Genomic DNA, 18786 nt, shown 5'->3' on the forward strand with positions numbered 1-18786 from the left:
CGCCATAGCAACCAAAACAACCGCCCGTCAATTTCGACACCTAATACCAAAACAGCTAACTTCCTCAGCCCCCCCTAGAACGTGCAAATTTTATATTACTCTGTATTATCGAGTCAAACTCTCAGAGCGCGGACCAATTTAGGAACAACTTATCGAAATGACAACAAACAATGTAAACGACAAATACATGGGACCAACAAAATGAAATAAGCCTTACTAGCAACAAACTCACTCGAATAAATCATATATATCGACGTTATCATAACAGTATTAGAAAAATATATGTAGACAGATAAATGAAGACCAAATAATGTTGTAATGTATATAAGCGGCAACAGCGATTCAACTCAAGTTAACTTCCCACCAGGCTGAATACAAATGCATTCACCATGATCAATGAAAATTCCAAAATAGCGAAAGGGAAATATACGATACGCCATGGTACTACTAAAATATTACCTATTATCTAAATATTATGAAACATGTTGAACCAGAGTCCATCATATGTCGATCCGTTGCCCATTCACATAAGAGTCGTCATCCGAGAAACTCCGCTTGTCGTCCTCTATCCCACTCATCTTGCGCGACAATTCTTCACCGTCTTCGTCATCGGTGTGTCGGTCGTTGAATTTCAGCGAATCCATGCGCTCAGCTTCCTCTCCTACGTCGTCCATGTCCATGTCACCGGCAACCTCGTCAGACACATGAATACTGTGCATGCCTGAACTTCGCGTGCTCACGATCGAGTCTTTGCGCGCAGACCACTTCTTGGTCACAGTCAGCGTCGCAGAGGTGTCATGCCGCAACAATTTGCCTGGCCGATCCAAATACAAGTCATCGTCCTCCTCGTCCATAGGCGGCAATCTCCGTTCAGCAAAGTGGTCATCTATAGACGACTCATCGACACTACCTCAATCAGTACCATTAAATCCAGCTCAAAATAATTATAACATACAACGTGAATCCCTGAAAGTTCGCCTGAAGAGTTGGTGACAACGGCGTGGAACCCTGCAGGAATCTGCTTCCCTGTAATACACTCGTAGACGCATTTGTAAACTCCGGATCAAAGTTCGACGTATCCGTCTCTGAAGACAAATGTGGCTTAAATGGAGGCGGAACTTTCTTCTGCACAAGCAGATCCCAATCAATGTCCGCAAAGAAGGGGTGCGCCTTAAGCTCCCGAGCATCCTCGATAGCGCCTAAGCGATGTTTGGGGTTGCGATTTAGCAGCCCTTTGACAAAGCTCTTGCCTTCTTGCGATAACGCGTCCTTTGGAAACCGAACCTTTCCGAATGCGATATTTTTGTACATTTGCTGAGTGTCCTCGGCGTAGAACGGTGACCACCCACAGCACATTTCGAAAATTAGAACACCGAGAGACCAAAAGTCAACCATCTTCGTGTATCCCTGATCGTCAAGAAGCACTTCAGGTGCGAGATATTCCGTAGTACCGCAAAACGTGTTTGTCGTTGCATTTGATGCCAGATTTGCCTTCGACAGGCCAAAGTCACATAACGCAATATGTCCATTCGCATCCAGCAAAATATTCTCAGGCTTTAAGTCGCGATACACGATGTCATAGTTGTGCAAATGCTCCAGCGCAAGAATCAATTCTGCAATATAGAATTTGGCTCGCTTTTCCGCGAACCGGCCCTCTTTCTGCAGATGCCAGAATAGTTCACCACCGGACATGTAATCCGTGACAAGATACAAGTCAGTAGGAGTCTGAAATGAGAATTTGAGACCAACAATGAATGGTGAATCAGCGGTGGCAGTCCGGACTAGAATGTTACGCTCGCCGATAGTATGCGCGACTTCTTTCTTCTGCACAATAACTTTCTTCGATAAAACCTTCATAGCGTAAATTCTATCTGTGTCTTTCTTTCGAACCTGGTAAACCTGTCCAAAGGTACCTTTTCCAATCAGACGCAAGATCTCGAAATCATCGGGGCCATAGTGACGCTTGCTAACAGCTTCATACAACATCTGCAAACGCACGTCGCCCGACACTTGCTCACCCTTCACACGAGGCTGCAATTTATACCACTCATCAAAAATCTGCTCGTGCCGTAAAATTGGCTTAATCCGAACATGCCCTAGGAAGCAGTCATTGTTGTGTTGATCGTAGATACTAACGTCAATTTCCGAATTGTCGCCCAGCACATCGAAAACCGCCTCATGCTTCCAGCTCGGATTAGCACCTGAATTTGCCCGACTTGTTAATTCGGACAAGTTCGTAGTAGAGGACTGCCGACTGCGAGACGGAATGGCGATACCGTTCGTTATAACTGACGATGAGCCGTTTCCGCCCGCTTTGCTTGGATCTATCTTGTTGACAAAAGAACTAATCCGACTATTTTGCGGATCGGCCGACGTAAGACTAGGACCACGTGTGATAAACTCATTTGATTCGAATGTGCAGACGACGTATGGGAACGGGTCACGCGAAGTCACACGCAAGTTCCGGGCCTGTATGATCTTCACTATCAACCGTCCCTTAGGAGCCTTAACTGATGCAGTTGCCGAACTGGAATTTAAGTTCGAAAAAGAGAATGAAGATGATGGTGACGATGGCTCGGTCACAGACGCTGAGGCTGTGTGCTGCGGAGACGGTGATTCTGGAGGCGTAGGTCCCTGCATATGTCAGCAACTTGCCTTGGTGTCTTTTCGAAAAGCAAAACGCATACCTCTGCAAAAGTATGTTGTAGAGACGGAAACCGCTTATCGACAAGATCAGGCTTCGGGGTGGCGAGTTGCGAATGGGGGTCCTCTTCATCGGCCTTGACTGTTGAGCTCGAGAGCGGCTGGCTCAGCTGGTTAATTTGAGTCTGAGTATCCTGCGAAGCAACTGGTGATGCCGACCCGGTTCTTGACTTTGGAGTAGCAGACCGAGAACTAAAAAAAGAGAACTTGGACGATTTCTCCACCTTGTCGTGCTTCTCGATCTTCTTGTCCGCTTTCTCAGGCGCTGGCTGCTGTGATTGCGGGGCTTGCCTGACCTGTTGCTGCACAGCCGGATCCACGGCATCCGGCGCTGGATCACAGTCGCTCGGCGCCTGTCCCTGCCGTACAGCGGCAGCCGAAGAATGAAATGGGGAGAAATGGAATAGGGACTTGGCGAACTCGGCCATTATTGCATATCAAGTAATATTATGATAGGATGCGCACTGCGCTGCAATCGGCGCACTTGGGGGACGCCAGGGCGGCGAGCAGGAGATTAAGCTGAACTGCGGAGCGCTTGATTGCTACAAGGGCGAAGATGCCCGTCCAAAGGTCCTAGACGTATAAAAAATGTGTTGGGGAGGTGATAGTAGCGAAGAACGGCGGCGGTACGACTGACAGTATTGTCTATATCTCTGATAGTGCGGCCGGCAGTCAACACATGCACGCGATGCTAGTGATCTCCAGAACCGTGAGGCTAATTCCGGACGCCCCATTGGCCGAGTCAAGTCACGTGAATTGAAATTCAATCTGAACTGAAATGCTCGCAGTCGCGACATTTTCTGTCCTCATTTTGAAATCTATATGCATCCGGTTACATTATGTCTATAATATATTTTGGGTCATTCGTCGTGACGAGGCAGGTGTTTTATGTGAGTTGTCACTGCTGCATTTGCTGAGGAGTTGGAGTAGCTCATCAATCTAGAAATCGAGACATTCATTTGCCCTCGTGAACGTGAAACCATTATTACCTGGACATGTCAGTACAGAGGAAGAGGTGTCGTAGCTCCGCATATACTAATTGCTTGATTAGGTATTGGTTTGTCCCTACCGAGTAGTGCCCAGAGTAAAGGATCTATCGGCTGACGAGGTATGATCGCATCACCAGCCTCTGGGTGGAGTGAGCTCTAATGCAAATAGATCGCCGATTTATTCCTCACTGTCCAGAAAGTATCAGAAGTTATAGAAGATGTGTATAAAGGGCAATCTATGAATATCGCCATACAAGACGGTCCACTGGCTGGTCAGTCCGTTCCTCACGTAATTTCTCATAGCAATTGACAGTTTTATGGCCAATTCTAAGTGCATTTTTATAGGTCCATTGCCACATTATTCCCCGCAAGTTAGATGATCTACCGAACGTCGATGATGTGTACCACCTTTTAAACTCCAAGGACGCGGACATTGAACTCTCTTTCCAGCAGCTCAAGTCCATTAATACTGTTGGTCTTTCCAGTCCAGATCTGTCTGATTTGGAGCGAATGCCACGAACAGAGGAAGAAATGTGGGCGGAAGCGGAAATGTTACAGACTAAGATGAGTAAAAGTAACCTATAGAAGAGTCGGCGTTTGGTACTTTGATGGTTATGACATGATTGTGGATAATGACCGGTGTATAATAGACTGTGCATGGTTTGGGCATTGAATTTATGCATATCAATTTATTCTTTGCATTCTTTACTATTCAATTCAAGCTAAGCTGTAGGCAGTAGATTGTAGTCTAATAAATTTGTGAATCAAATTGGTTGCAGAGGCCAGTGTGGATCACATGAGTCACAGACTCACAACCTCTTGACTCCCGCGTCTTGAAAAAATCGACGCGTCAATGCAAACAAGACTATCTATCTACTCATCAGCGCTGCCAGGATCAGCACTTTCACGATTTCGCATATCATCCGATATAATACCACGACGTCAAAATGTCGGACATGACGCAATTTGAGAATATATATTTTAATCAATCATCTCGGCCGGGACGATTACGATTTGCAAACTCAGGTCTAGGATGGAAGGCGTCCTCGAAGAACGCAACTCAGCCGCCGTTTCTTCTTCCACAGTCGGAGTTCGTTTCGGCGCACTGGAGTAGAGCTGCAAAAGGTTATGAATGCCGCGTGTTGACGAAAGATCGCGGTGTTATTCAATTTGATGGGTTTGATCTCGACGACTTTGATCGGCTGAAAAACACGATCAAGCATCACTTTGATACAGTTCTGGAGACTCGGCCGCATTCGATCAAAGGGTGGAATTGGGGGAAAACAGAGTTTGAGAGATCAGAACTTGTGTTTAATGTTTCGAATCGACCGGCGTTTGAGGTCCCGTACGCGCAGGTTAATAATTCGAATTTGGTTGGCAAGAGCGAAGTTGCAATCGAACTGAGCGTTGATCACGATGTGGCGATTCGCGGTCCAGCCGGTGTGCGCGACGAGCTCGTTGAGATGCGATTCTACGTTCCTGGTACCGTACCTAAAAATGAAGATGACGACGATGATCAGTCAGATATTGAGGAGCAAAACGCCGCCTCTGCATTTTACGAAACTATTAAAGAGCGCGCGGACATTGGACAAGTTGCCGGCGAAACTATTGTTTCCTTTTCAGATATTATGTTTCTCACGCCAAGGTTTGTATATCTGGATAGCAAATGGAGTGGACCAACATCTCACGTGATTACAGAGGCCGATACGACATCGACATGTATCCGTCATACATGCGTCTGCGCGGTAAGACGTATGACTACAAAATTCAGTACACATCGATTCAGAAGTTATTCCTGTTACCCAAGCCTGACGAACTACATAACGTTTTGGTCATCCAGCTTGATCCGCCATTGCGACAGGGTCAGACACGATACACATTTTTAGTAATTCAGTTCTTGAAGGAGGAGGAAATTGAGGTCGAGCTCAATCTCGAGGAGTATGTGACATTTTAATATATTGTTTTAACTTCAGATGCTAATTGGTCTAACAGTGATGAGTTTGAGGAGAAGTATGCCGACAAATTGAAGAAGAAGTACGATCAAGCTGCACACGAAGTCATCGGCCAAGTTTTCCGAGGTTTATCGGGTCGCAAGATTACAGTGCCTGGTCAATTCCAAAGGTATGTCGGATTCGTTGGGTGTTTCGTCAATTGTTTGTTAATATAATGGTCTAGCGCGCATGGCCAAGCCGGTGTCAAGTGCTCACTGAAAGCCAGTGAAGGATATCTTTATTTCCTCGAGAAAAGTTTCTTGTTCATTCCTAAGCCTACAGTGTATATGGCACACTCAGATGTCAGTTCCGTGACGCTGTCGCGTGTTGGCGGGTCTGTTTCGTCATCTCGAACGTTCGACTTGACGGTTACGCTAGTCACCGGCATATCGCATCAGTACTCCAGCATTAACCGCGAGGAGCAGAGTGGAATCGAATCCTATCTGAAGTCTAAGAACATCAAGATTAAGAATGATTTAGTCGACGACCAAACCTTCCTTGCTGCAGCGCTCGGTAGTGAGTCTGATGATTCGGATGTCGAGGTTGCACCGCGAGGAGAGCGGGGCTCTGCGTCCGAAGACGAGGAGTCTGTTGACGAGGATTTCCAGGCTGATTCGGATGACAGTGACATCGCGGAGGAGTTCGACGAGAACCACGCGAGCAGTGGCGATGATGAGTCCGCGTCTGGTGAAGAAGATGAAGACGACGAGGATGTTATTGATGGCGACGACGATGACGATGAGTCAGAGGACGAGAAGCCAGTGAAGAAGAAGGCGAGGAATGACTAAATGTAATTCACAAACTCCGTAGATATATCTTATTGGATTATTTTGCTACGGCTGGAATAAATCGTTTTGTATACTAAAGCTAGAACACCTGACAGGACTGGAAGCATGTCGAATGGTACTGCTTATCACCGACAGGTGTAATCCCGCTGTCAAGGAATAGATCTACGTCTATTGTTTTCAACAAAAACAAGCAGTCCTGCAGCTTAACAATGTTTGATAAGCTTGCAGAATCGGCTCCGCGTTCAATCACTCAGCATATCTATGTTAGTCGATGCAGCGCGACAGCAGCTACAAGATCCATGAACGTAAATAATTTAAATAATTGCTAAAGTCTCGAGGAATAGGCGGCATCCGGGCAGTCGAATGGCGTTGATTGGACAGTGCGTGTCTTGAAAATTAGACACACTGGCAGGCTAAAGTTGCAACGTTTCGCCAGAAACGCAAGCTACAATCTGCCTCATCTGACCCGGCTTTGGCACCCTAACTGCTGCGCAGTGGATGACGGTTAGGGCTGCTCGTCCATCGCGGGTCATCCATCTCACATCGCCCTTTGCTTTTTAACCTTGTCACTCTTCGACTTTCACTAACCACCCACCGAACGTCCTAGCCTACCCACACGCACCACGCTGGGGCATCCACCGACCGCTCATCAATCTATCTCGTTTCGTCAGCAAGAGTAACAGCCAACGCGAGCCAGAATAATTGTGGCCAAGCTCAGATTGCAACAACTCAAATCTGCCCAGCTAGTCAGCGGCATGCAGGAGGCCTGATCCACCACACACGTTTGTAACAGATAATGTGGCCACCAGTCGCCTATCCTCTCGCGCCGTCTATTTGCCTGTTTGTATTTAGCGACGACGACCCTGTCGCAATCGGTCTTTGGCACGATGCTGTCCGCGCGGGAAGAGCGCAAAATGATGGCTCGCATCAAGCAGCTTGAGCAAGAAGAGGAAAGGGAACACAGTCACCATCATAGTCATAGTCATCAGGATGTGCAAAGTGGGACGGTTGGCGCTGGAGTTATCAAGAAACGCAAGCGGTCCTCTCAGCAGAGCGGCAGTCCGTCTCCAAAACATACGGACGGTGGGCCGAATGGGCATGGTAGACTACTCAAGGCCAGGCAACAATCGCCCTCCATAAATTCGGATAGATCATCTCCTGTCGCTGATCGTCGCCCTTCACAGTCACACAGGCGTGATCCTATTGATCGGAAGACTACTAATGGAGTTGACCATCCGGACGTTGCCGAGAGTGAAATGTCGACAGACGACGACGTAGACTGGTTGCCACCAAAATTATTACTTGTGCGCAAATTTTTCAGGACAAGAGAAAAGGAGTTGGCGAAGATGTCACCGGATTCGATGTCGAGTAGAGGCAAAGCTGGTACGAGTGAGCCGGTTTCGCCGTCAGACACAGATGTTAGTTCGCGAAAGGGGAGTACAGCCACTGTCAAGGAAGAGCGGCATAATTCGCCTGATGTAGCTAAGGCGAGGCACAAAGAGCGTGATGACAGATCTATGGGATCGTCTTCACCGGTTCTATCTCCAGTCACAATTCCAGCGTCGACTTCTTCCAACATTTTAGCGCACAGTAAACGGAAATCGCAATCACCTTTACCACGACCACCATTGACCGAGTCAGTGTCGATTCGCGTGTCAGCGAATTCGGAGGCGGCTGCCGGTGGACCATGGGTTCCGACATCACCATCGGGTCCACCACCGAAGTCCAAGAGTGGTCCCAATTTAGCAGAACTGTTCTCTGATTCGGTAGAAGAGATTCGACGCGAAACCGACCTTCAAGCGAGACGGCAAAGTCCGTCTATTACAGCAACTGAACCGCGACAAACTACGAGCACTGAAGATTCGCGTCCCCCGCTGCCTTCACAATCCCCTCCGGCGTTAACACATCCGCCACCACAGCAACACATACAATCGCCCTTACAATCACAACCTCATCCGCCCACACCGCCGCAGCGGATAGGTCCAGCAGCACCCACTACATCGGATACCACGACTACCGCCTCAAGCACAAATGGCGTGAAGCCAACCGGCCTGCGGGTTCAGCTCCCACCACAATCTCCTTTCCAGGTGGCGTTCACGGGTATTCAACAGCCAGGCCAAGGCCAAATTGTGCCGCCGCTAGGTACCCCTGGTTCCGTGAGCGCTACGGCGGCAAATCCGATGCACTCACCGTTTGCACTGACGTCGCCCTCGCCAGTGATGCCGAGCTGTGTGGGCCCCACTCCGCAGCCACCGCGGCCGGTGAAGAAGCTGTCTTTTGCGGATTATCGAAAGAAGCAAAATCCCGGTGGCAAGGAGAAGGAGACGGAAAAGGGGAAGACAGAGGAGGTGAAGAAGGATTGAGCGGTATGCGTGTGTACATATACCATATTACACAGAAGATGTTAGATGTGTTTATAATTGTATAGTATGAGTTAAATGTGTTTAGGGGTACCGGTGTTACGGGTTGCAGCTTCTTTATTGCCATTATTAATTTTTTTTTCCTTTGCTTTTATTGTTTTAGTATCTTCTTGCGTTTGAAATCGTGTTATTACAGTATAGGAATGATTTAGTAAATAGCGTATCGTCGATGGGAAGGGTTATTTGTCAGTAATACTCAACTACTCAACTTTTGTACTTGTAAGTTATTATTGTTTGCGAGATATGTTGTATATGCCGAATAAAGAGCTATCGGAAAGGCAGAGCTTGGGCGCAATAAATTTAAGACCAGGATAGAAATGCCAGTGAAATATTGTGGTAGCCTAATTGGTTAAACAGAATCGCTATATTATATTGCCGAAAGGCTACTTACTACCCACAATGCGATATTTTCTCGGTCAGATTTTACGTTTGAAAGAGGTCGATATTGGGTGATAAAAAATGTCAATAATGCCAGAATTAACGAGCTCAAGAATAATGATGATTGAGGAGTGGTATGATCCCTTATTATTGTGGATAGTAGGAGCACTAGCGAATGAAGGAGTATGCGCCACAATCGTGGCTGACGAACGACCAAAAAAATTCAACGAGCACGACACGAAATTTTGCGTGGAGAACGGGTGGATTTTGCTGAATATCGTGGGAAGGTGGCTGCGATTCTGTGATAAAAACCAAGGTAATTTTTTGGATATGTTCGATGCAGCCCGTTTACAAGTTTAGCTTATGGTTTGAAGCCACCGGATTGAGGACGGAGTGCTCGTGATTGGTCGGAGGATTCCGGGACGAGAAGACAAATTTTACCCGGCGTCTAAGCTCGGAGTGGCGGCCAATGGGAGCGCGGAAAATTCTGTACGACCGCCGAGATGTTCGGAAAGGCGGGAGGGTTAGGGCCCATTCTAGTATGGCGCAACGCGGCTCAGTCGCGTCCGGGGGGACAATTTATATTCGATCATCTTCTGATCCTTTTCTTCACTGCCTTTTGGTTCGCTTTCGTTGCATCTTTACCATTTTCTCTGTCAATTTACTTGTACGCACTAATTCACAATGCCTTACGCTCCAGGTATGTTAGATTTCGTATTTGCGCGTGTCGACATGCTTTGGCGCCGGATTTTACTCCCGGTGTCTCGTTTCCGCTAGTTGAATATCATAAATGACTCTGGATTACCAGGTGACGCTACCAAGGGTGCTTCCCTTTTCAAGACTCGATGTGCCCAGTGCCACACTGTATGTATATGATTTGATATCTTTTGGTTCTGTGGCTTTGTGAATTTCGGTTAGCGATGCTACTGTAGCGGTATTCTGCAATCTGCCAGCTACTACATACTATTCGTTACGAAACCACTGCTCTAACAATTTGCACAGACTGAGGCTGGTGGTGCCAACAAGGTTGGTCCCAACCTCAACGGTGTTTTCGGCAGACAGTCCGGCCAGGCCGCCGGTTACACCTACACTGATGCCAACAAAAAGGCCGGTGTCCTGTGGGCTGAGGACACTCTCTTCGACTACCTCGAGAACCCCAAGAAGTACATTCCCGGCACCAAGATGGCATTCGCTGGTCTCAAGAAGCCAAAGGACCGCAATGATCTCATTAGCTTCCTCAAGAAGTCCACTGCTTAAACGATCGCTTCTCATGCCCGAAATAATAGAATCTTTCCTCAGTCATCATTCCGCGTCGCCCGTCATGTCCAATTAGATTGTGTGTATTGCTGTTATTAAAAGATGCATGTTGGAATGTGTTTTCATATGTTCTTCATGGGTTGTAATTCTCGTCGTTGTCGACATCCGTATTTGTAAAATAGATCTCCCTACTACTGCGCTTTATTCCATTTGCCAATGCTGTTGTCTGTGAGCCTAAATAAAGGGCTAACCGGAGGCAACCGCAGCCAACCGAAGTAGAAGTTCAGGGATAAGAAGAGTTATATCTCTTTGCTTGATGATTTGCTCTCATGGATTCACTGTGGGAGGTATATTGCAATCCAATGGTAATGTTGATCTCTCAGTACAGCGGATAAGATGAAATCATACATAGTTCCACGCAGTATCATGAGTCGAAAGATACTTTATTCTGGATATGTCAGTTGCTATTCAAGTTTGATGGCCCACCATTAAAGGTCTCGGTTTTTAACTAGACGAAACAATTTATCGCACGTGGGAAACATACTTTTTACATTCAATGACGCAGACAAAAGATTGATAGGGAGCTATATATAGAGTAGTATCCCATTGTTTTTGCTTTACAATTTAAGTATAACTTAAGTGAAGGGGTCTTGATAGAATTTATTGGTCACACGCCATTCATCGTCTTGATTTCCTTCTTCCCGGCCCGAGCCGGTCCCATGCAAAAAATAATGTGTTGGCTTTTTTTTTGTCTCCTTCCCCCACTCAAAACTTCCTGAACCAATTCTGAACTTGCCCGGTTTCACAATTCTATAAAGGGTCAGCTGCTCAATAATGAGCCGCAAAATGGGCTCGCCACAGAGTTTGTTATCACCTTGTAATCTGGCCTGGTTGAAACCAGGCTAAACCAGTTATGCGTAATAATAAAAAAAGCAGTGTGCAGTCAAAAGAGATCAGTTCGAACCAAACGTAAAACCTTCCCACCACCCCAACCAACGAAGTTCAACTAAATCCTCTTTGCAAAGGTGTCACTACATTTTACTCGTTGTGTGTGTGTTTGGTTGAAAAAAAAAACGAAATATTCTGTCGGGTTTGGTAACCAAGTCGGTACGAACAAGGATCTCTCTAGATAACCAGTGCTGTGACGGAACCAGTGCGTTATCCCGGCTCTTTGCTCCCTACAATAATTTTTGCATCATCTCACGAGACCACACCGCAACAGCAACTGCATAAAGTCAATGGATAACGGGGTTTATTGAGTAGCAAATTAAAGTGTTCTATCTTTTATTTTCGTGTGTCTGTGGATTTCAATAGTTTGCCGGTGTGGGGATATTACTTTTGTGATTTATGCACACGAACCTATTCGTCGCCACAGCAGCAACTAAGACACTGAGCACGTTGACGATTTCTACTACGACACCCAAGCCAAGACCATCGTTCTCATTTGCGGATAGGAATGTGGTATTAGTAAACAGCCAGACGACAAACGTAACCACGACTTTGTCATCCACAGGTCACTCGTCGACACTGACAGACGACTCATCATCGTTCGCTGACTCGCCGCCTTCATCACCCTCCTCCCCGCGCCAACAAGTCCACATGGCCGACACTGCAGACGTCGTGACAGACAACATTCGGGGGTTCCACATTTCGAACTCGGACGAGCACGAACACGAACACGAGCACGAGCTCGAGCACGAGTCGGCTTCAAGCTCGTCGAGCAGCGCCGTATCCTCGCCCATCGGTACACCAAAATTGCCAAGTCTGACCTCGTCATCGGGCTCAGAGATGGGTTCTTTGGAAGCTAGCACTGTGGCACCGACAAACACTTCAGAGCCAATGTCGACGGATTTGGTCGTAGCCGAGCCAAATACTACGGACATGTACCACGACAAAAAGTCGATCCAGTGGTTTACCATATTGGAAGACATGGGACAGGGAGCATACGGGCAAGTGAAGTTGGCGCAATATAAGCCGCCACGGCATGAGGTGTGTACTGAACCTGTATGTATCGGCCAGGATGGTGTAGTGCGGATCGGTCCCGCTTGTTTTGCGAAAATGAATTCATGACTGACTTCTGGTAGAAAGTCGTACTGAAGTATGTGACCAAGAAGCGGATATTAGTCGATACCTGGATACGAGATCGCAAATTAGGGACTATTCCGCTCGAAATTCACGTTTTGCAGTATCTTCGGAATTACCCACACCGTAATGTCGTTGACATGCTGGATTTCTTTGAAGATGAAGTAAATTACTACATCGAGATGGCGCCGCACGGGATCCCGGGCATGGATCTGTTTGACTACATCGAACTCCGGACGAACATGGAAGAGGCGGAATGCAGAAGTATTTTCTATCAAGTCGCGTCCGCTGTGGACCATCTTCACAAAGTTGGCGTCGTACATCGGGATATCAAGGACGAAAATATAATATTGGATGGCGACGGCAATATCAAACTTATTGATTTTGGAAGCGCTGCTTATTTGAAAAATGGACCGTTTACGGTCTTCGTCGGTACAATCGACTATGCGGCGCCGGAAGTCCTTCGTGGACAATCCTACGGAGGAAGCGAGCAGGACGTATGGGCGGCAGGTATTCTTCTTTACACAATCATGTACAAGGAAAACCCATTCTACGATAGCAACGAGATTATAAATGCAGAGTTACGGATACCGTACAGGTTAAGCGCAGAGAGCGAGAATTTGATGCGAAGAATGCTGAACCGTGATGTTGCAGGGCGACCGACGATGGAGGAAGTTTTGAATGATCCGTGGCTCAAGGATTTTGATCCCCAGATTGATAATAATTCTAGTTCATGGTCGTCAAGTCTGGAAAAGAAGCATGCTGTGTCGCTCTCGGTCGATAGTATCGACAAGCGAAATACAGATGCGGAGTGATTTTTATTGATCGATCAAGCGGCCGCCATTCCGAAATTTGCCGACCTATTTTCCAGTGTCTCTATTTATCAATTTATCTCGATATGTCACCTTCATTGCGGGTAGGCATTCGGCTGCTTTGGCATGGGTTCCATACAATATTCCCATCTTTGTACCTTTCCTACGAATCTCTTACCTACTACCACCATTGGTATCCAAATTTGGCCAACATCTATCTATATGTATATATATTCGACCATACACTTACGGCAATTATCTTATAAATTATGACTTCCTGTTACTTCACACTATGCTTACTGTAGTTTGGGAATTCGCGCATGGATATATACGTTTTTGCATTCATACTGTGGTTTTTTATTATATGTTGGTATAGGGAGTTTTTTTTTTGTTGTTAAATATGTTCTGGGTATGTTTTTGAGATGCTTTTATTTTAGGTAGTCATAATGAATGTGAATCATGTCACGCGGTCTTCTGATGTCCAGACTGGATAATGCCATAATGAATCGCATTCTTTGCAATAAATGTAATCTCGCATATGTCGATAACCGTCTACTACTACGTGTCCTATTCGCGAATTTCTTCTGCTATCGCCACCAGAAGTCTGAGGGGGTCCGGAGTTGTATTATTATTTTCCACACAAAACGCCGGGTAAGCCGGTTTACGTTTCGTCGTCCTTAATTGTTGGTTCGAAATACGGTCACAGGGGGACAAAAAGGCACTCCCAAGCGAGTCGCCTGTGCGAGCAACACTTATTATTTACATCAACCAAAGATCATAACCGTCGAATACACACACCAGCGCTGAGTGTTTTCCGTACTTGACCGAAGTGCCTGCGAGTCAACATTTGGGTTTTGAGGGGTTAGCGGATAACATACCCGCGCGGTGCGGTGCGTTGGGTAATATTCACCCGTGGCCGATTACTATCGTGAGATACTAAATCCGAGCTGGGCGACGGCGCAGTGGTGACGGCATATTCTATTCCCATAAATCATATGCGATGAGCTCTAAGAAGGTGAGTTTGGACGTGGTAGCAGCAAGATCAGCGCACAGAAGCAGTCGCTGACGATGTGCCAGTTTAATGGACACCAGGAGATGGTGCAGTTAGGTATTTTAATATTTTTCCCGATAGATCGGAGTAGCGTTGTTTACGGGTTGAACAGTTGGACGGAATACAGCGGCAGCAACATTTTTGAAATCGACCGTTAGACAGCAGCAGTCGGCGCAAGGTTATCGGTGAGTGGGCACGGGTACTTGGCAGACCTATAGGCGCTGATAGACGAGTAGACCGGTGTTATCAGATGATCCAAAACCGTATGGCGCTGGATATTCACATGCAGATATATTAAGGTAGGAGATTTCTCTGGATTATTTATTTCTTTGCGGTCACTAACCAACGCAAAAGGGCATCTTCAAAGTCTAAAACCGAATCAACTTTTGCACCACGATTTGATCGACACATATCCTACACAGACCTCGATGACGACTGGGATGCCAGCTTCGATAAGGATGTCATGGCTCTAGGCATCAATCCGAACTCAAGATCCGTTTCCCCGCCGAACACACTCCCACGGACACAGTCGCCGATGGCCGCTCAAGACGGCACAAGTTCTCAATCTCATTCGCCTAGACTAGAACTATACCCGACATCACGTCGCAATGGAGGCAGCACAGCCGGTCTGAGGCCGCACTATGACAGAATCGTGAAAGACCCGGCGAACTCGCTCCACATGATCTACCACCCTGCCGTATCATCTGCCGACACCGCGTCGGCAGCCGAAATCGAGCTGCTCAACGCGCGCATATCGCGCATCAACAAGTTTAAACGAGTTCTCCAGTCCAGCAACGTTGATATCTCCGCGTTACGCAATCTCGCGTGGTCAGGGATTCCAGACGAGCTACGGCCAATGTCATGGCAATTGCTACTCGGCTATCTTCCATCTAACGCCGACAGACGAGTTTCGACGCTGGCTCGGAAACGCAGGGAATATGCGGACGGTGCGAAGCAGGCGTTCGGGAACGGGGTCGACCATGCCGTGTGGCACCAAATCAACATCGACGTCCCACGGACGAACCCGCATTTAAAATTGTACTCGTTCGAGGCCACGCAGCGCAGTTTAGAGCGGATATTATATGTGTGGGCCATTCGGCATCCGGCAAGCGGGTACGTCCAGGGAATCAACGATCTCGTCACGCCATTTTTCCAAGTATTCTTGTCAGCTTACATCGACGCTGACGTGGAATCGTTTGACCCTGGTCAGATCCCCAAAGAAGTCCTCGATGTGGTCGAGGCAGATAGTTTTTGGTGCCTGACGAAACTGTTAGACGGCATTCAGGATAATTATATATTTGCGCAACCGGGTATCCAGCGTCAGGTTGCCGCGCTTAAAGACCTTACGCAGCGGATCGATTCCCATCTGGCGAAACATCTGCAGGCAGAGAATGTGGAGTTTATTCAGTTCAGTTTCCGGTGGATGAATTGCTTGTTGATGCGAGAAGTTAGTGTGAAGAACACGATTCGCATGTGGGATACGTATATGGTGAGTCTTCGGTTATTTGTGCGGCATTGGGTACTAATTCTGGATAGGCGGAAGGGTCGACTGGGTTTTCAGACTTTCATTTGTATGTATGCGCAGCATTCTTAGTGAAATGGTCTGCGCAAATCCAGACGATGGATTTCCAGGAAATCATGATGTTCCTGCAGTCTCTCCCAACACAATCCTGGACCGAGAAGGATGTCGAGCTGTTACTTTCCGAAGCGTACATGTGGCAATCATTATTCAAGAATGCCACCGCGCATTTACGGCCCAGTGGGACATGACGAGTTAATTACTTTGTATTATGTACATTTTTTTTTTCGGGTTGGGAAAATATACATGGCCATGATGATAAACCGAAAAATTAATATTGCAACCGCGTGATGGCGCGGTGAACGGTGGATAGTAAACCTGCCGCCCGAGCACGTTTGATAGCCCGTACGACGAACCTATGATTTTTGCGCGATAGTCCTGTAATCTCGCGGGCGTAGATTTGTCCCATTGGCGAAACAAATTCGGACAGGAAATGTGCATCCTTGTAGAACTCGAGCGGGCTGCGGCCGATGAGCTTGAACCTGTCGCCGTAGAACTTGCCGGCCGCGATTGCGCGGGGGTCGGCGGTGAGCGCGAACTGGGACGGTTGATAGACGTTTCCCGGCGCAAAGTGTGAGACGCGGCGGGGATCGATGCCGAGCTCTGAGATTGAGTCGGCGACGGCGGTGACACGCTGCCGTTTGTCGTCACCCGCGAGGGCGTCGTCGAACGGTCTTTCGGCCGCGACACGGGCGATGGCGTCGCGGGTGGGGAACTGTGCGATGATGTCTCGCATGACTTCGACGGACGATGTGGTTTCTCGGATCGTTTGGTCCCAGGATGAGGACGTGGAGGATGACGGCGATGACGACGACGAAGAGTAGACTGGTGGGCGGGATAGTGATGCGTTTGCGAGATCGCGGATGCGTGCTGCTTCGCGGATTCGAGTTTCGTATGCTAAATGCTTTGTTTAATACTCATCCCATTAAAAAAAAAACCACCACCATACATTCCATATCCTGGGCCTGAGTCCGCTGCCGGCCTCTCTGACTACTACCATTCGCACTGTTCTTCTGCGCATTACTAGACGCGGACCGGAACTGTGAGTGCGAAACCGAAATTATCGGTATTATATTCGTCGCTCGCCGCGCGATATTCCGGCATGTCGCGTTCAGCGGTGACAGTGGTGATACCCGCATGTTCTTGGTACGGAATGCGTGTCCTACGGTCTATCTCCGCTGGGTCGAATTAACCAAAATTATCGTGGCGCAAATTGATGTCGTCGAATTGTTTGGACGTTGTTCCCCGAATCTCGCGAGCCTTCTGACAAATTTTCGAGTAAGGATACTGGGTAAGGGTTAAGTACGTGCAAAGTATCACGCAACTCACGTCTTCTCTTATCACGGAGAGGATAAAAAATACAATTAAATACATAGAATATAGAAAAATGGACTAATATACACCTCTTGCTCCTCTCAGCAAATCTAGCACTTCCACATGACCTTCCTCGTTCGCGTATTCGGCAGGCACATGCTCGAACTTGTCGCGGACGTTCGGGTCAGCGCCGTTGTTGAGCAACAACGCGACGATGCCGGTGCGGCCAGACACGGCAGCGTAGAACAGCGGCGTCCAATGCTTGTCGAGATCGGGAGTGTTTATCAAGTGAGATATTTCGGCCGGCGACGACGATGGCGACGAGAGGATGTCGAGGACGGAGGCTTCGTCGCCTGTGAAGCATGCCGCACATAACGCTGCGTGTGTGCGCAGGTGCGGTGATGTTGCGAATAATCGTTCTTCGATCAACACGGGTCGTAAATCAAAGTCATCCTCTTGGCCACCCTCATTCCTTATGGTAGCTAATAGCTTCGCATCGTCGTCGTTGGGAACAATGGCGGTGTGGCATGCGGGACAGTGAGTTTCGGGCTCGGAATGCGACAGGAAACATTGCCAGTGAAAATGGTGGGCGGACGGACAGTTGTGCAGGACAACGTCGTCAGGAACCATGTCTGCCTCGTCCACTGGCTTCGGGTATCTCGTCGACGTAGCCGCTGCTTGTTCAGGAATCATTTCATTGTCCGAATCGGACTCTAACTCGGACTCGGGGCCCGCGAGTGCAATCCAAGTCGACTCGCCACATAAAGCGCAAGTGGTATCGTCCGGCGGCATCAGCAAGCTCGTCCTTTGGCGTTTAGTTATGAATGCTCGTTTCCTGATATTCGCTAGGTCTGCATTGGGGGATGCAGTAATTTGCGATAACATTTGGTTTTTTTGTATTACGTCATTGTCACGTGACATAATATGCAGCTATTCGAAGGCGGTTGGTGATCCAGTCAAAACCTCGACTAAGTTGAGGATGGCTTTGTGCCTGAAGAGAGTGCGTGAGATTACAGAGACAAGAGGCCTTCGTCCGGACGAAAGGACAGACAGAGGTTGACAATTCCGGAGAACGCTTTGCCTCATTCAGGTTCAACAACGAGAATAATAGATAGATTAGATTAGGTATGCAATAACTTTTCACATGCGGATTTGGCTCATTTCGGCTGCAGCAGCAATTTTGTAGATCAAACAAAACCTCGCACGTGTGTTTTCCCCAATATGCATGTGATCGCGAACCAAACGCGGGGTTTCTTTACATAGCTTCAGTCAATGTTGACAAAATTGTAGTAATTTAATTGCCACCACAAAATAATACGTAACAGTCATAGATAAATACACCGATCCCAGTATATAAAACAAGAGAAGAGAGACGCAAAGACAATATAATAAACCGTAAGCAAATAGCAAATAACAAAACAA

General features: G+C 47.6%; 9 protein-coding genes across 9 annotated transcripts; 6 read left to right on the forward strand and 3 right to left on the reverse strand.

The window, feature by feature from the left end:
- Positions 1–3306, reverse strand: V1513DRAFT_21133 (kinase-like domain-containing protein). Its single transcript, XM_066894362.1, has 3 exons — positions 2688–3306; positions 956–2634; positions 1–906 (listed from the first exon to the last, which is right to left on the reverse strand). The coding sequence occupies exons 1-3, from the start codon at positions 3129–3131 to the stop codon at positions 501–503; spliced, it is 2529 nt and encodes an 842-aa protein (XP_066754269.1). The 5' UTR covers positions 3132–3306; the 3' UTR covers positions 1–500.
- On the forward strand, positions 3305–4456 carry V1513DRAFT_442160 (HIT-like domain-containing protein). Its single transcript, XM_066897622.1, has 5 exons — positions 3305–3593; positions 3647–3700; positions 3755–3811; positions 3862–3981; positions 4038–4456. Exons 1-5 carry the CDS (start codon positions 3543–3545, stop codon positions 4275–4277), a joined length of 522 nt encoding a protein of 173 aa, XP_066754270.1. The 5' UTR covers positions 3305–3542; the 3' UTR covers positions 4278–4456.
- A 96-nt stretch (positions 4457–4552) lies between these two features.
- V1513DRAFT_442164 (uncharacterized protein) lies at positions 4553–6658 on the forward strand. Its single transcript, XM_066897623.1, has 4 exons — positions 4553–5337; positions 5391–5630; positions 5685–5813; positions 5868–6658. Exons 1-4 carry the CDS (start codon positions 4640–4642, stop codon positions 6469–6471), a joined length of 1671 nt encoding a protein of 556 aa, XP_066754271.1. The 5' UTR covers positions 4553–4639; the 3' UTR covers positions 6472–6658.
- A 393-nt stretch (positions 6659–7051) lies between these two features.
- Positions 7052–9170, forward strand: V1513DRAFT_442166 (uncharacterized protein). The gene has a single exon (XM_066897624.1). The coding sequence runs from the start codon at positions 7359–7361 to the stop codon at positions 8832–8834; it is 1476 nt and encodes a 491-aa protein (XP_066754272.1). The 5' UTR covers positions 7052–7358; the 3' UTR covers positions 8835–9170.
- A 783-nt stretch (positions 9171–9953) lies between these two features.
- V1513DRAFT_424479 (cytochrome c-like domain-containing protein) lies at positions 9954–10526 on the forward strand (the record flags this gene model as incomplete). The annotated part of the gene is made up of 3 exons (XM_066896080.1): positions 9954–9969; positions 10078–10133; positions 10272–10526. The coding sequence occupies 3 exons, from the start codon at positions 9954–9956 to the stop codon at positions 10524–10526; spliced, it is 327 nt and encodes a 108-aa protein (XP_066754273.1).
- A 1881-nt stretch (positions 10527–12407) lies between these two features.
- Positions 12408–13423, forward strand: V1513DRAFT_377666 (kinase-like domain-containing protein; the record flags this gene model as incomplete). Its single annotated transcript, XM_066894959.1, has 2 exons — positions 12408–12515; positions 12611–13423. The coding sequence occupies 2 exons, from the start codon at positions 12408–12410 to the stop codon at positions 13421–13423; spliced, it is 921 nt and encodes a 306-aa protein (XP_066754274.1).
- An 838-nt stretch (positions 13424–14261) lies between these two features.
- On the forward strand, positions 14262–16281 carry V1513DRAFT_21237 (rab-GTPase-TBC domain-containing protein). Its single transcript, XM_066894365.1, has 6 exons — positions 14262–14435; positions 14498–14528; positions 14584–14656; positions 14708–14770; positions 14826–15960; positions 16008–16281. Exons 1-6 carry the CDS (start codon positions 14421–14423, stop codon positions 16239–16241), a joined length of 1551 nt encoding a protein of 516 aa, XP_066754275.1. The 5' UTR covers positions 14262–14420; the 3' UTR covers positions 16242–16281.
- V1513DRAFT_398038 (mitochondrial 37S ribosomal protein bS18m) lies at positions 16239–17288 on the reverse strand. The gene is made up of 2 exons (XM_066895427.1): positions 17000–17288; positions 16239–16947 (listed from the first exon to the last, which is right to left on the reverse strand). The coding sequence occupies exons 1-2, from the start codon at positions 17187–17189 to the stop codon at positions 16322–16324; spliced, it is 816 nt and encodes a 271-aa protein (XP_066754276.1). The 5' UTR covers positions 17190–17288; the 3' UTR covers positions 16239–16321.
- Positions 17289–17407: 119 nt separating this feature from the next.
- V1513DRAFT_442183 (uncharacterized protein) lies at positions 17408–18667 on the reverse strand. Its single transcript, XM_066897625.1, has one exon. The coding sequence runs from the start codon at positions 18283–18285 to the stop codon at positions 17443–17445; it is 843 nt and encodes a 280-aa protein (XP_066754277.1). The 5' UTR covers positions 18286–18667; the 3' UTR covers positions 17408–17442.
- Between the last annotated feature and the right edge of the window lie 119 nt (positions 18668–18786).

The sequence above is a fragment of the Lipomyces chichibuensis genome, assembly GCF_038497645.1.
Source record: "Lipomyces chichibuensis strain CBS 12929 unplaced genomic scaffold V1513scaffold_10, whole genome shotgun sequence".
Taxonomy (NCBI): Eukaryota; Fungi; Ascomycota; class Lipomycetes; order Lipomycetales; family Lipomycetaceae; genus Lipomyces; species Lipomyces chichibuensis.